The 17,541-nt window shown below is 36.2% G+C and overlaps 1 protein-coding gene across 7 annotated transcripts in view; it reads right to left on the bottom strand.

Annotated features, from left to right (window-relative positions):
- Window positions 1-17,541, bottom strand: part of LOC120413404 (lachesin) — a 221,814-nt gene that overhangs the window by 30,644 nt on the left and 173,629 nt on the right. For all 7 annotated transcript variants that reach the window (XM_052709741.1, XM_052709743.1, XM_039574209.2 and 4 more), the window contains 3 exons: window positions 5,907-6,013; window positions 5,383-5,590; window positions 547-708 (listed from right to left, as the gene is read on the bottom strand). In XM_052709741.1, coding sequence (XP_052565701.1) covers window positions 547-708; window positions 5,383-5,590; window positions 5,907-6,013 — 477 coding nt within the window. The remainder of the gene's footprint in view (window positions 1-546; window positions 709-5,382; window positions 5,591-5,906; window positions 6,014-17,541) is intronic.

Here is a 17,541-nt window from a genome sequence, read left to right as displayed (position 1 = left end):
TGGAGTTGGGAGACTGGATTTATGGTGATTTGTCAACAAATAACATTATTTATGTTAATTTTTCGAAAGGTGTACAAACAATTTTAAAATCGCATGCAAAAGCATGCACATCACCTTCGTCAAAATAAACACTTAATATTACACACTGCATGTACAATTTTTGCAAACACAAAAAAAAGTTGCAACCGACGGGATTCAAACCCAGCACCAACAGTACGGACTGGCGCCTTAGCCCACTCGGCCATCAGACCGGTGAAGAGCTATCAGGATAAATGCATATATGAGATTGACATTTCGGTCAAGTAGGTTTCCCATACTGATGGGCTACATATTTCAGGATGTAAAACCACATAAAATTGCATAAAATAATGCAATATTTATTTTACACTCAGGCCTTTTACACGCAGCTGGATTACTACTTTTTTAGCTGTGTATTTTTCTAATTTATTTAAGAAAAATATTTTTTAAATATTTTCAAACTTTGCTAAAACTTTTCCAAATGTTAATATTAAAGTTGTTATCCAACAAATCCATCGAGCTTCATACCTTTCTTTTTCCGCTCGACGGTGATGCTCTGGCCGTCCTCACGCCTCCAGATGATCTTGGGCGTGGGGAAGCCGTCGGCCCGGCACGTCATGTTGATGTTCTGGTTCTCGCGCACCGCCACCGACGAGGGCGTGCTCTCGATGTCCAGGATGTTGGGAGGCACTGAAACAAGAACAGATTAGTTTGAGCTGCAGAGATTCAAAGATTCAAAGATTCAAAGATTCAAAGATTCAAAGATTCAAAGATTCAAAGATTCAAAGATTCAAAGATTCAAAGATTCAAAGATTCAAAGATTCAAAGATTCAAAGATTCAAAGATTTAAAGATTCAAAGATTCAAAGATTCAAAGATTCAAAGATTCAAAGATTCAAAGATTCAAAGATTCAAAGATTCAAAGATTCAAAGATTCAAAGATTCAAAGATTCAAAGATTCAAAGATTCAAAGATTCAAAGATTCAAAGATTCAAAGATTCAAAGATTCAAAGATTCAAAGATTCAAAGATTCAAAGATTCAAAGATTCAAAGATTCAAAGATTCAAAGATTCAAAGATTCAAAGATTCAAAGATTCAAAGATTCAAAGATTCAAAGATTCAAAGATTCAAAGATTCAAAGATTCAAAGATTCAAAGATTCAAAGATTCAAAGATTCAAAGATTCAAAGATTCAAAGATTCAAAGATTCAAAGATTCAAAGATTCAAAGATTCAAAGATTCAAAGATTCAAAGATTCAAAGATTCAAAGATTCAAAGATTCAAAGATTCAAAGATTCAAAGATTCAAAGATTCAAAGATTCAAAGATTCAAAGATTCAAAGATTCAAAGATTCAAAGATTCAAAGATTCAAAGATTCAAAGATTCAAAGATTCAAAGATTCAAAGATTCAAAGATTCAAAGATTCAAAGATTCAAAGATTCAAAGATTCAAAGATTCAAAGATTCAAAGATTCAAAGATTCAAAGATTCAAAGATTCAAAGATTCAAAGATTCAAAGATTCACTCGAAATTGGCAGGTCTTTCAATAAAAAAAAACACACACCGAACCCATTATCATGTTAAAGTTAATCCATCTGATTGCCCCTTTTTGGCCTCGTTAATCCGAATGACCCGATTGGGGAGGATTTCCGGGGTAGCAATTACGGCCCTGCCAAACGTTCCTTTTTGGCCACCCTGAAAGCCATTTCGCCAAAATTTTCGTAAAATTACCGCCCAATTCACCGATCGCCCTCCCATTCAACAGCTGGGAGGAATGAAAAACACGTCACTGCGACGATAACTGAATTAAGAGTGAGGTGGGAGGCGCAAATTGGGCTGGTCTGGATGAAAGTTTTCGATGATGATTTGGGCTGCTAACTGCTTTAGTACCGGTGTGCGGCGGCGCGCCACTTGGATAATTGCCATAAAGTTGAATATTATACTCGCTCTCTTTGCAGCATCCCGGCGTGCCCACGCGGTTGTTAACTGCGATAGGCTCAATTGGCTAAATGAATTGAATAATTTAGTCATTATTATGCGCAATTAATAATGATCCAGTCGACTGATCTCTGCGGGAGCTTTTGGCGAGAGAGTGTAATTAGAGTGTACCTTGAAACGTGGAAAATTGGAACAACTCGATTATGATTATGTAATGAGGCGTTTTAGTAACAGTAAGTATCAAGTGAGTGTGAATTTGACATAATACATTATAGTAATCATAATTGGATAAGTTCATCAGTTGATTCGTGGCGCAGGGGTAGCGGCAGTTGGGTCTCGTGGCGCAGGGGTAGCGGCTTCGGCTGCCGATCCCGATGATGCTATGAGACGCGGGTTCGATTCCCGCCTTATCCACTGAGCTTCTATCGGATGGTGAAGTAAAACGTCGGTCCCGGTTTCTCCTGTCTCGTCAGAGGCGCTGGAGCAGAAATCCCACGTTAGAGGAAGGCCATGCCCCGGGGGGCGTAGTGCCAATAGTTTCGTTTTTATCAGTTGATTAAGTTGTTGATTATTTCATTGATTGATTGATTGGTGTATTCGTTGATTCACCGATCAGTTGCTAAGTTGATAAGTAAATTTGTTAATTTGTTAATTTGTTAATTTGTTAATTTGTTAATTTGTTAATTTGTTAATTTGTTAATTTGTTAATTTGTTAATTTGTTAATTTGTTAATTTGTTAATTTGTTAATTTGTTAATTTGTTAATTTGTTAATTTGTTAATTTGTTAATTTGTTAATTTGTTAATTTGTTAATTTGTTAATTTGTTAATTTGTTAATTTGTTAATTTGTTAATTTGTTAATTTGTTAATTTGTTAATTTGTTAATTTGTTAATTTGTTAATTTGTTAATTTGTTAATTTGTTAATTTGTTAATTTGTTAATTTGTTAATTTGTTAATTTGTTAATTTGTTAATTTGTTAATTTGTTAATTTGTTAATTTGTTAATTTGTTAATTTGTTAATTTGTTAATTTGTTAATTTGTTAATTTGTTAATTTGTTAATTTGTTAATTTGTTAATTTGTTAATTTGTTAATTTGTTAATTTGTTAATTTGTTAATTTGTTAATTTGTTAATTTGTTAATTTGTTAATTTGTTAATTTGTTAATTTGTTAATTTGTTAATTTGTTAATTTGTTAATTTGTTAATTTGTTAATTTGTTAATTAGTTAATTTGTTAATTTGTTAATTTGTTAATTTGTTAATTTGTTAATTTGTTAATTTGTTAATTTGTTAATTTGTTAATTTGTTAATTTGTTAATTTGTTTATTTATTAATTTGTTAATTTGTTAATTTGTTAATTTGTTAATTTGTTAATTTGTTAATTTGTTAATTTGTTAATTTGTTAATTTGTTAATTTGTTAATTTGTTAATTTGTTAATTTGTTAATTTGTTAATTTGTTAATTTGTTAATTTGTTAATTTGTTAATTTGTTAATTTGTTAATTTGTTAATTTGTTAATTTGTTAATTTGTTAATTTGTTAATTTGTTAATTTGTTAATTTGTTAATTTGTTAATTTGTTAATTTGTTAATTTGTTAATTTGTTAATTTGTTAATTTGTTAATTTGTTAATTTGTTAATTTGTTAATTTGTTAATTTGTTAATTTGTTAATTTGTTAATTTGTTAATTTGTTAATTTGTTAATTTGTTAATTTGTTAATTTGTTAATTTGTTAATTTGTTAATTTGTTAATTTGTTAATTTGTTAATTTGTTAATTTGTTAATTTGTTAATTTGTTAATTTGTTAATTTGTTAATTTGTTAATTTGTTAATTTGTTAATTTGTTAATTTGTTAATTTGTTAATTTGTTAATTTGTTAATTTGTTAATTTGTTAATTTGTTAATTTGTTAATTTGTTAATTTGTTAATTTGTTAATTTGTTAATTTGTTAATTTGTTAATTTGTTAATTTGTTAATTTGGTAATTTGTTAATTTATTAATTTGTCAATTTTTTAATTTGTTAATTTTTTTTATTTGATATATTGAAAAACTGATTTTAATTTTGTAAAAACTGAATAAATCTAATATTTTTGCATTTATTTTCTTATTATGTCTCTCCATTTCCAATCAATTCATTTCAAAATAAATCTCAATATGATTAATCCAATCGACATGCAAATAGGATTATGCAAGAAGCTAGAATCAAGCATCCCAAGCTTCAAGCGAAACTTCCATTTCAAAATGCACTTCAATGCACAGCTTCGCTTCGAAAGTGTCTCAAAACTTAAGTCATTCTTTGGGTGTTTATCAAATTAGAACTTCCATCCACACTTTCAAGCTCAACTCTCGAACAAGAACTACTTCTCATGTATTCCACACTAGCAAACAATAGACTTTTCCGGGTTCCTCTGTGTGTGTTCGTGTGTTTGCAGTTCTTGGGTGCACTTTTCGCCCTCTTGCATACCGCAACATCTTGAGCATATTGGATAATGTTCTTATATCGAACTTTACCAAACTCCACTGTGAATGTGTACGTGAGTGTGCTGAAAGCATTAGGAACCAGCAGAAGCAGTCCTCATGACACTTCCTGTGGGGAGTTTGGAGCCACGTGTTTCGCCACGTGTGATGGCGGGGAGGGGTGAGGTGTGGAAGCAGATTGCAGCCAACATAAACGATACAACTTCTAATTGGATCGACTTCGTCGAGAACGAGTAAGTTAGAGGGGAAAACTTTTCTCTTAGCACTCTCTTTCACTCTCACAGAGGGCTCGTTTGGTCTAGCCTTCAACATCAGATTTGCACCCCAACTTTTCCTCTGGCTCACGACTGTTACAACAGCATAGCCGGAGTCGAAGAGCTGCTGGAAGTGTGGAAACATATAACAATCTTTTAATCTAATAATAGAAACGGAAGGAGAATACGTCCAGGATTGTGCTCCAGCATCCTTAGTAGAGTGACGGAGAGGGCAAAAGGGGTTTCGAAATGCGTTTTATGGTGTTTAATCATGTGAGGATAAGCTGGATGGTGTCAGGAGTGAGTTTTCCGTAATTTTGCATCAGTGTAACGAGGATGATTAAATTTTCACGTGATGGGGAAAGTTTCCCATCATCGGAGAAGGGAGCAAAATTCTACTGTGAGAATAATGAAACGGAGCAGTCGAGAGGGGAGAGAGACAGAAAGGTTTGCTGAGCATAATCAGGTTTATCTGTAGGAATTCTGAGTTAGCAACATTGATACATTTAATATGATTTACAGCACCACACCACAACCAATAAGCTTCTACAATTGCAGTAAATCATCATTCAACCTTCAATCCGAACTGTTTTCTTGGGATCGATTTGCTGAACAATAATTGACATTTCAAAAACCAAATCCATTCCTAATCGTTCAAAAAGAGCCCTCCCATTTTCACATCACAACCATAATCCACTTACCAACTACTTGCAGATAGCCAACCTGGCTGATCATGGGGTTCGTGTTGACCTGGCACATGTAGTAGCCCCGGTCGTCCTGCTGGGCCTGGTTCACGTGCAGCAGCCACGTGTTTGAGTTGTCGTAGGTGACACTGTACCGCGGTATCCGCGAGATGACGTGCCGGTGGATCGTCAGTATCATCTGCCGGTCTATGTGGATCCAGGCGACCTGCAATCAGACGAGACGAGAGACCACATTTCGATTTGAGGATTATCGTGGATTACACGTGGGCGTGAGCGTAATTATTTGCAATTACACGGCGGTCAGGGCAGTTATTTGGAACGGTTCGATGTGGCGATTAAGCCGAAACGCGAACGCTTTGATGGTGTGTGAAACTTAATTGCGGTTTTCCAAGAGCGCAGTCATAATTGTGGTCTGGGAGCGTGTTTGTGGTGTTTGTCGATAGTTTACACATAGTGTGTTTGGATAATGTGTGATGACAACTGTTTGGTGGGGATATAAATTAGTTGCAGGTTACACTCACTTTATACGTTCCGAGATGTTCAACCACGCATGGTAGATTTGCGTCTCGACCCACTGCCACCGTCACATTTGGGATGGGCTGGGCGAATCGGGGCTCGTCCATGAACACTGGAATAGAAAGAATGAAAGACATGAAAACATTAGATGAAAAATATTATCATATATTTTTGCCTAAACACGGTGTATTGATATAAGTGGATAATATTTTTAAAATTTATTCACCACCCAAGTAACAATTTTAGTTTTGTTCTTTTCTTGACGAGAGAATGTCTTAGTTATCTTAGCCAAAAATGGTCATAAAGCCAGTTTAGTTATACAACGATAAATCAGCGTTAAACCTGAGATAAGAGAAAAGTAGAACCTTTTGAAGAGGCTATCAAGAGCTTTATCAGGAGTTATCAAAAACTAACCTGCTTGGACGTTGATATTTACATCAGTCTGCAAATGCTCTTAGTTGCTGTTTTTAAACTTATTCTCAAGCTTCTAAAATTTGTATCCTCATAGAAGAGAAGACTGAAATGAGGTATTCTTAAACTTGCCTATCCTCGTTAAAGGTAAAGTACATTTGTCGAAGCAAAATTAGCTCTATATTCTATTTCGTGAAACCCAACCATTCTTCATGGAATAAAACTTATGTTGACAATTATATAGTCATAAAACAAATAAATAAAACTTTGACTTCACGCAGACGAACTAACCCTTAAATTCCTGCCATAAAAATTTCACTGATTCATTTTCTAAGATACCTCGAAAAAATGTGCATCGACGGTACGAATCAATCAAAATTACTCAGTTTTTTTATGGAACAAATAATTTAAACATTGCTGAAAAATCCACACGGCTTCCATTTTTGCCGTTTCTTTTTCGTGTTAATATGGCTGATGTTATAAAATATATTCTCTGTTACTTATAGCAGTTGGGTAATTCTCTACCAACTCACACGAAATCGGGAAAAGTTGCCCCGACCCCTCTTCGATTTGCGTGAAACTTTGTCCTAAGGGGTAACTTTTGTCCCTGATCACGAATCCGAGGTCCGTTTTTTGATATCTCGTGACGGAGGGGCGGTACGACCCCTTCCATTTTTGAACATGCGAAAAAAGAGGTGTTTTTCAATAATTTGCAGCCTGAAACGGTGATGAGATAGAAATTTGGCATCAAAGGGACTTTTATGTAAAATTAGACGCCCGATTTGATGACGTACTCAGAATTCCGAAAAAACGTATTTTTCATCGAAAAAAACAATAAAAAAGTTTTAAAAATTCTCCCATTTTCCGTTACTCGACTGTAAAAAATTTTGGAACATGTCATTTTATGGGAAATTTAATGTACTTTTCGAATCTACATTGTCCCAGAAGGGTCATTTTTTCATTTAGAACAAAATTTTTCATTTTAAAATTTCGTGTTTTTTCTAACTTTGCAGGGTTATTTTTTAGAGTGTAACAATGTTCTACAAAGTTGTAGAGCAGACAATTACAAAAAATTTGATATATAGACATTAGGGGTTTGCTTATAAACATCACAAGTTATCGCGATTTTACGAAAAAAAGTTTTGAAAAAGTTACTTTTTGCGTTTCTCTTTGTTTCGTCGTCCGTGTCTGTCGCGGGTGACCATGAACGGCCATGATCGATGACGACCAACTTTTTTAAAACTTTTTTTCGTAAAATCGTGATAACTTGTGATGTTTATAAGCAAACCCCTTATGTATGTATATCAAAATTTTTGTAATTGTCTGCTCTACAACTTTGTAGAACATTGTTACACTCTAAAAAATAACCCTGCAAAGTTAGAAAAAACACGAAATTTTAAAATGAAAAATTTTGTTCTAAATGAAAAAATGACCCTTCTGGGACAATGTAGATTCGAAAAGTACATTAAATTTCCCATAAAATGACATGTTCCAAAATTTTTTACAGTCGAGTAACGGAAAATGGGAGAATTTTTAAAACTTTTTTAGTGTTTTTTTCGATGAAAAATACGTTTTTCGGAATTCTGATTACGCCATCAAATCGGGCGTCTAATTTTACATAAAAGTCCCTTTGACACCAAATTTCTATCTCATCACCGTTTCAGGCTGCAAATTATTGAAAAACACCTCTTTTTTCGCATGTGCAAAAATGGAAGGGGTCGTACCGCCCCTCCGTCACGAGATATCAAAAAACGGACCTCGGATTCGTGATCAGGGACAAAAGTTACCCCTTAGGACAAAGTTTCACGCAAATCGAAGAGGGGTCGGGGCAACTGCTGTGTGAGTTGGCGGAGAATTACCCAGTTATTAGAGAAATTGATCTTGAAAAGCTCTTGTACAAGCAACTTTAAGAGCTATTTTTCTTGCGAAGCTCTTATTCAAGTTTATGCAAGAACATATAGTCCACAGATAGCCACGGTTTAACTAAGAGCAACAGACGTAGTACGGCGTAAATGTTTTTTTTTTATGAATATATTTTTTCATCGTTGATAAAAATAAAGTATGAATATTTTTTTATATTATTTATTCATTATATTGTAATGGGATCATCATAACTTTTCCTCGCATGAAGGAATTTATCATCAAACAACACTTAACCAAAACTAAAACACCAGCATTCCTCGACGAATTTATCCGCAATTGGGAACGCCTCATCCTACTCAAAATGCCCTGACGAACAAACAGATGGTCTACCAGACGATATCCGGCTTATGCGTGACGATTATATCAGTCTAAGTCCTCCTCAAGCTACCAATGCTCCACGGTAAAGCGGAAAGCATTTGCTTGCCAATCCGTTGTTTTGCCTTTCTTACTAAAGAAAAGTATAGGTTTTACTTTATGGCTGGACATCATTGTCATGTTCGTAAATATGACGATTTAGCAAGAATTTAAATCGGAAAAATCGCCAAAAAATCACACTGCATAGATTTTTGACGCTCTATCGATTCATCTTGACAGAACTCGTCTAAGAAAATAAATTCCGTGGAGATCGAGTGATGTTCGTGTGTGGTAAAATTTTGCCAAATTTTGTGTCGCGTCGTTCTCAGCTCCCCTGAATCTGATTTTGATTCTTCTGAATGCAGATGAAAGCTAATGTGCTGAAACTGGCGAGTTGCCGCTCAAATTTCGAAATATCCATCTACTCCGGTGGAATCGCTGGTGGCGGTTGGACTCGCAATCCGAAGGTCGTCAGTTCAAACACTGGGGTGGAAGGTTCCTTGGAGTAGAAAGAGGTTTGGGTGCTCTCCCCATTCAAGCCTTCGGACTCCTAGGTTCGAGCAGAAACTTGCAATTGAGACCACAAAAGATCCGGGGGTCGTTAATGTGGATGGTTTGATTTTTTTGATTGCAGAAAAAAAATCCCTGAAAAAGGTGAAGGCCCTTCGCCAACATTTTTCGTTTCTAATTTTATCCGATTATTAATTAATTTTTTTAATTAATTTTATTCTAATTATTATAATATTTATTTTATTATTTTTTTTTATTTAATTATTAATTTCTTCCTTCATTCAAAGTACAGACCATGAGTGAACATTCGAAACAAATTTGACATCAATCGGCAATCCCGAGCAATTTTTAGAACGATTTACTTTTTGCCTTTCTTACTAAAGAAAGGTAACGTCATGATTCGAATTCCCGTACGCTTTGAAATCCGGACACTTCATCTTGTTTTATCTATTATTTGGTTATAAGTTCGCATTATGAGTGTCAAAACTGAGTTATTTGATGAATTCCAACATCAACAGCGAAATCAACATCGGCAGCGAAATTATGGGAAAGTATAATTTGTATCAGTCTTGGGTTATGCTGATACATGTTATCTCAGTCCCGGGTATTAGGTGGTGACAGCCCTCGCGCTGCTTCCAATGACCCGTTTCAGAATGACAGAGCTCCTTGCGGTCCAATTCCGAGGTCATTGGGCATTGTCTGGCCCCGCCCAAACATAGACCAAGAACCAGAAGAGTCCTCGACCTATCTTTAGACTTCCAATCCCATAAGGCAAAAATGAGATCAGCGCGTATTTATTGGTTGTTGATAAGCAGGTAGAATTTTACAGTTTCAGTTTGGATAGATCTCACCAAGTTTCTGGAATCCCGGTAGCCTTCTTTATCGGCTGCTTCTAAACATCCGGACGTTGCCAGCTACTTTTAGTCGTACGGATCCGGACGGCCAGCTGCGTGTCGCAAATCACGGACAGCTTGTTCTTCCTCTTGCCGATCCGACAGATATCCTGGCGAGTGTATTCTGCAAAGTTTGCCTTGGCAGCTGCGGACACGATCTTGCGGTGTGTCATCTTCAACAACCAAATTTCAGTAATACAAAAATCACTACGATTATTAACAAAAACAAAGCGTGCAGTGAGTGGAGCATGTCGCACACTCTATATAAAAAGTTTTCTTCATGTAACTTTTACACAACACAATTTTTCTAACTTTTCCTCGAATTCGAGTTGAGTTTCGCCATAATTTCACTATTTTGAACTAAAATGGCTTAGCACAACTTTCTTTTCATTGAGGTACAAAAATTCAAAATAAAAAATGCACACAACAGCCAAGCTACAAAAACAGCAGTCATTTTTTAGATTTTGCTGTTTGCCTTCAACATTTTTTTAAACCGATCAAAACAAATAAAACAAAATTTTCTTCCTCACTTCAGTCATCTTCGCATCAAAGCAAACGCTAAAACTGCTTTCTCTTTCTTGCCAACACACCGATGCTCAACAGACTGATCAGACTGGACAAATATCTCGCTCTAGCTCTAGCTTTCGGGTCTCTACAGTGCTCTCTTCCGCACCCATTTTTTTATGCTGCCAGGCTGTTCTCATCGCAGCAACCCATAAACATAGCGTCACCGGCAAGCTTGCAACACACACCAAAAGAGAACAGCATAAATTTTCTCTCGAATTCCCCTCCCTCTCCCACAACCAAGCGGTCACACTAATACTATCGTGTGCTTCCCAGCACGATGAACCATCACCAATACTGGCACACGTCTTCTGTTTCTGCTGCCACTTCAAAATCAAGCTTTCATCTTGGAGACGCTTGGAAAACAAATTTATTTCACGAATTTCTCTCAGTATTCTTGGGAAATTCACTAAACTCCAACTTTTTCACAAGGAAAATGAACACACGCGACGATTTAAACACTTTTTGCCATATCTAATCTAATCTAATCTAACACAAACGCAGCCAGTCCGATGAAAGCATGCTGGAAAGTCTTGTGATTAGATTACGCCCCAAGCACTTTTCTTGTCAATATTAATAATTGCAGTACATCCGAGAACACCCGAAAATGTATTACAAAAATTAAAGCGGCCAGCCCTACTGCGTTGTGTTTACCGCAGAGAGGATTCTGAGAACGGATCACATTTCACAGAATCTACAGGGGAGGAAGGATGCGTGGACATACCGTACCAAACGCTCCGAATCAGTTAGGTGTGGTGTGTTAGTGTAAATTTGGCAGATAATTATATTTTTAGGGAGGAAGTGGAACTGGTTAAATGGGAATTGGGGAATGGGAAAGAAGGTGAGGGGAAGGAAGGTTATTTAATTTATAGTATAACAATATAGGGGAATATAATCATCTAGTAAATAATTATTGAAAGCTCTCACCAAGAAACAGCAAATCTTCAAAAGGCACAACCGGATGGTTTACCAACCGTCAGCTCCTAGGTTTTTCTCAAGAGACAAGCCGATAGAAATACGTTGAAGTGTTCCTTTTACTATGATCTTTCCTATGTTTATAGGATCCTTTTTAACCAAAAAAAAAATCTCTGGATATATAAGAAATGAAGTTTATGAAAGCGAATGCCTAAAAAACAGAAAACAATTATCACCATTTTTGTCAAAAATAATTGGTAAAAAAAAACGAAGGTAGCCATGAAAACAAAAACCGTGGTCTTTGCAAATGTCAAACATTTAAATTTCAAATAATGAAAAGAAACCTTGATTTTTTCTCAAAATGGAATTCTCTCATCGGGATTTGGGTACACGGTTTTTATCAACGACCGCAACGAAGATTTCCCAAGATTTTCTTGCCATTTGCGCGATTGTGGCTCCAACCCAGCTTAGCGACGACTTCCCGTAAAACCAGCAGATCAGCAACGTCACCTGGCCAAATCCACACAAGGAATCGAAACCCGGATATATCCACCATCTCCACCTTTTCCACTGCCACTCACAAGATCCTCCAGAACTAGCCGATAAGACTTTGATAGAAATCCTCAGAAGACGACAAAAAAAAACGCGGATCGAAAATTCAAACCAACCGGTCGCGATCATAGCTTACCTCGATCTTTTTTCCGATTTAAACACTTTTTGCCATATTAACAATTACATTTCACAATAAAAAACGCATTTTGAATTCGCGAACCGTTTAGGCCAACCTACCACGCCAACAGTAGAGCGAGTCAAGCCACAATAAAATAATTGTAAGTTTACCAAAAATGCGAAACATTTCACTTGAAATATTTCATAGGCGTTCGAAGCACCGGGAAGGCAAAGCAGAAATTTATGGTTTTGATTTCCTTGAATTCTAGCAAATTTTTATATAAACTATCGATTGTTTTAATGTTAACAGCTTATTTGAGATCTAAAGAATGCCATTCACTAACATTTCAGTCCAAATTTGTGCGATTCATAAGTAAAATCGATTGTCCGGATTTCGAATCAGTTTTTATCAGTGTCCGGAATTCGAAGCACAACAAGTCATTTTAATTTTAAAATTCTGATGAAAAATTGTCGGAAAAGACATATTTTGCATGCATTTTCTTGAAACTGATTGTTTATACTACATTCTGATGATATTTTTACATTTCCAACTTATTACATGATTTTTGCCAGCTATTAAAAAAAATGATATGCTACTAAGTGACCGGATTTCGAATCATGACGTTATAGGTTTTACTTTATGGCTGAACGCCATTTTCATCTTCGTAAATAAAATGATACAGCATGAATATTAATCGGAAAAATCGATAAAAAATCACACTGAATTGATTTTCGACGCTTCGTCGCCAAGTCGACAAGTTGTCAAGTTGAGCTTCGAATACTGGCGCGAGAATGCTGGCGCACATATGTTTTGGCTCGACTTATACTCGTTTGTAGTAGCTTGTCTACCGTCGTTCTTTCAACATGTAAGATATCGTAGCTTTTCGGTTTCTTTTGCTTTGTCCGTTTTTGCATAACTGTCCAGTGTTTATGCAAAAACTTTTGTGACCTAGGACATTCTTCCGGCTACAAACAATTTGTTTCCCGTGTGCTCCTTAAATCGCCTTTAAGTAGGCTTCATTTTGTCGTGATTTCGTAAGTTTATTTAACAGAGTTCATTGGATTCCAATAGAAGCTTTCTAAGCTTTCCATCGCTTATATCGTTTTCAAAGTTTTCAATGCTCGTGACGCCAATAGCTATCTACCTAAGGTATCGCGGTTGAGTGTGTAAAAATAGCTATCTCTGACTCTCTCACTTTCCTAGATGCTGAATGGCAAGCTTCCCTGCACTGTGCGGCAAACGCGGTTCACTTGTTCCTCGGTTTTGCTTTGCGCCTGCTTTGTTCGGTTTTTGGGCTCGTACCAAAACTAGAAAACCAAAACCGCGGTGTGCGTCGTCACTGGCGCATGGGAAGCTTGCCATGCTTGCGTTTGTCATAAACGCTTGTTTGATTAAGAATTTGTACGATTAAAAATATTCTTTTGGTGAAAATTGCGTTTTCAATTTCTTTTGGAAAACACATCATTAATAATACCTTGCTTTCATCATAAGATTTTTTGTATCATGTCACTTTCTTTTGTGCTGACGTTATAAATAAACAAAGTCGATGTTATGAATTGAAAGAAGTTATATTCTTTAGTAAGAAAGGCTCCTTCTCACCCCTGGTGTGATTAAATCGTTTTTTTTTTTTCATTGATTCCAAATTCAATGAGTGCAGAATTTTCACGTTGGGAGCAGATAAATACCCAGGACCATTTGCTTATAAAGCGATCATCGTAACCATTCAGCCACGACCACTCTCTCAGATGTTAATTCGATTTTAGAGTGAAAAAGTACTTTTTACAGAAATTTGAATACCTGCAAGCTTAATGCTAGAGAGCACAGAGGCATCGAATTATCGATTAAATTTTCAATGTCAAAAATGAAATATTAGTGAAATGTTGTGATCTTTCCGACAACAATGTTATCAACATTTTAAATTCAAGAGTATCATTTGGAAAGGGACATATTTTATATCCAGAACACTTTTCAAAAGTTTGTCTTGAATATAAAATTATATATTTATATTTATTTTTCATTTAACATCTGAGAATGTCTTAACAGTTTTTATTTTTTTCGAAAAATTAAAATTGTTCTAAAAGCGCAACACCGCCACATATTTTTAATACTTTCTATGTAGTGTGTCAAAAACAAATGCGCCATCGTGAAAACCATTGGTCTAGGTGACACAACACTTTAATCTTCTTCAGTTTTTTTATATTACATTCTGCTTTCGTTCATTTCACACACAAACGAATGTGTGCTACACCCTTACCAAAAATCATGATTTTTTGAGTTCCATATCCCACTTTTTCGTAAGATTTTTTTAAGTTCAGATACTACAACCATAAAAATGGTTATATTATTCGTATGAAAAGTGGTATATGGATCTCAGGAAATCTAGATTTTTGGTTAGTGTGTACGCAAAATCACTCACACAGTCCTCACACAGTTGCCTCTCTCTAAAAATACATTCGAGAACGGTCGTTTGTCATTCTATCGGGATTGCGATCATCTCTCCCATGATCGCATTCAAATGACTCCTGTCACCACGCAGCAAATACACGAATGAGAGCGAGACGAAAAACGAGAGCACGTTGTCTCGTTCGGGCGTCTGCTAGAGTAGTGCTCATTTTTCGATCGTTTAGGCTTTGTAATTCACCGATTGTTGCTGTGTGTGAGTGATCAAATTTCGTTTTCGGAAATGATCGCTGACAGAAAGTTCTTTCGAACATCGGGCAGTCCCAGCAGTTGATTGAGTTGATCAGGTGTTTGTAATCGTGAAAATTCCCCGACTCGCGGTTCTCTGTTTGCTAGACGGCGAATAAACCGTATGCAAACAATCTGTCAAGTTCAAAACTTAATTTAAGGCGCATTGAAGTTTTTTAATGACCGACGTCCACGACGTCCTTAACGTGAAGACTTCCATCATTGCCATGATTTTTTATAAATTTTGAATCGCTATCAATAATTTGACAAGATTCCTTCTACAAGTTGTTTAGAATAGTGCCCTACACATGCTGATTCCTTTTGGTAACTATTATCCCATTCCTTGTAAAGTTATAGAAATCATCATAAATCAATGATTGCCAACTAGGACGTCAATGATTGTACCACAAAATTATATAAATTTTGAAACACATTTGATTTAGACCAAAAATTCTTTCAGTGGCTTCAAGAAGGCAACAATCAGCACATGCTTTAAATTGAATTCAATACAGAGCATTTTAGATTGATGGTCAATTTGCTTCGAAAATAATCAACGGCGACCTTAGAACAAATAAAAAATAATATATCATTGAAATAGTTGTTTACGTAATAGGTAAACAGAACATTTTTCAGTAAGAGTCGTGTATTTATTCAACGAGGTTCATCGACGGGCAAAAAAACTAGGTAGTTTAAGTACAGAAATGCAATACAGGTCAGACTCGATTGTCCGGAGGCCTCGAAACAATTTCGGATAATCGAAACTTCGGACAATCGAATCACGAAAAAAAATTTCGCTGTCTTATTTTCGATTGTTGAGCTTAAGTATGACCCCAAAACAACGCTAAAGTGATTAACTTTTTTTAATCCAAGATGGCGTCCAATATGGCGGTGACAAAATATTAAAAAAATGCATTTTATTATATAATAAGCAATCAACTATTCAAATTTGACTAAAATGGAGTCGCAGAACTCGAATTTGATGTTTAAAACAATAAAAAGAAAAAAAAAACGATTTTTTGATTCGTGATTTGATTATTCCCATACAAACCTTCGGATAATCGAGGCTTCGGATAATGAGTCTGGACTGTAAACGCAATCATTTTGTTAATATTGAAACATATGCTTTTTTTTTTTTTTTTTTTAATTAAGGCGGTTGGTTGACAAGAATTTGCGCTCCGCGTGTTTTTTGGTTTCTCCTCGTTTCGAATTTTTCATCGTGACGTTTTACGGTTCGTGATTTTTAGACTTTCCGGCCGGACATTCCGTAAGAAGTTCTTTCGGTACTGTAGTGGTTTTGAGTGGTACAAGAATTCAGACGGATTTTTGCAGGTTTTCATGTGATTTGGGTGTTGTGAAGAAGTGACACTGTGATGAGAAATCTCGGTCACCGAACGGAGTTTTTTGAAGCCATTTGTTAAATTTTGGTCAGTAATTTCTGCCGATACAGGAGGTGGCCTTCAAGAGAAAAAATGGGTGGATTTTCCAAGTTTTTATTGTTGTAAAGTTGTGAAAATTGCTGAGGAAAATGTTGAAGGAGTTGAGTAGTGAGTGAAGGGGGCGGGAGTAGGCAACGTTTGCTGAAATTGGCGGCTCGATTTCTGAGCGGCTCAAAATGCAGGCGGCTCGAGAAGTCGCCGGATTCGTGACGAAATCGGAATGTAATCGCTGCCGGTTTGACGGATGAATTGGAAATATGGAGCAGCCGTGACTGACTGGTTACGGTGTCCGCTTTGTAAGCGAATGATCCTGGGTTCGATTCCCATCTGCTCCAAACGAGAAAGATCAGGAAATATGATTTTTTGAAACTCTAAACATGAACGAAACATCAAAGTCGCTTGAACCGGGGTTCGATCCTCCGTCCTTTGGATTGGTAGAATTAGGAATACCACTACTACAAACTATATACGTGCTGGGTCTTTGTCCATTTGACAAGGACTCGGAAGTGCTAAATAACGTTTGAATCCGATTGATGCAAACGTTCTTAAGGGCGGGGCTTGTCGATTCAAGCTGAAGTACCTCGCGCACGGCTAGCCTGCGTAGAAATGGGTCACCGAAGCTCGGCAGAGCTAACGTCTTCCAAATGCCTATGCGAGTTATTTGCATGTATAGGATTTAAAATCTAAAATACATGGAAACAACTCAATTTGTAAGAAGCGACCGCGTGGTCCCGTTTGGTTGGTTGCACACACACACACAAGATTGTTTATTTTAATTAAATACTTACTAAAAGATTTTTTGTCATACCGGAAGGCACGACAAATATCATTTTCATGTCCTTTCTTAGCGCAAAATTCATTCCTGCAGTCGTGGCAATGACCGTCAGTGATAAATGGTTATTAGTTCAAACATAAAAGAGGAGTAACATACGGAAAATGATTCAAGCTCCTCGGGTGCAAACCCATTTTTCTTCTCCGAACGCTGTCGTAATATACTTTTTTTGTGCTCCTTATTCTGCAACCATGGTTGGAATCCCGTCCCGCCGCTGCTGGGGTCTGGATCAGAATCAACAGCATAATCCAATTCAAAACCCCTTTTTTCCCGGGGACGAGCTTGGTCTTCAACAAATGGTTCCTCTCTTGCTGCGTTCGGAAATGGAACGTGGATCGTGCCGTGCGTTTTAAAATATTCATTGTTCTGGTGAAAAGTAGATAGAATTTTATATTTAATCTGTTTACTTGTCGTTAGCAATGCACTTTTTGCCCGTTTGTTAAA

Source organism: Culex pipiens, chromosome 3 (assembly GCF_016801865.2).
Source record: "Culex pipiens pallens isolate TS chromosome 3, TS_CPP_V2, whole genome shotgun sequence".
Taxonomy (NCBI): Eukaryota; Metazoa; Arthropoda; class Insecta; order Diptera; family Culicidae; genus Culex; species Culex pipiens.
This window is presented reverse-complemented; position numbering and strand designations above follow the sequence as displayed.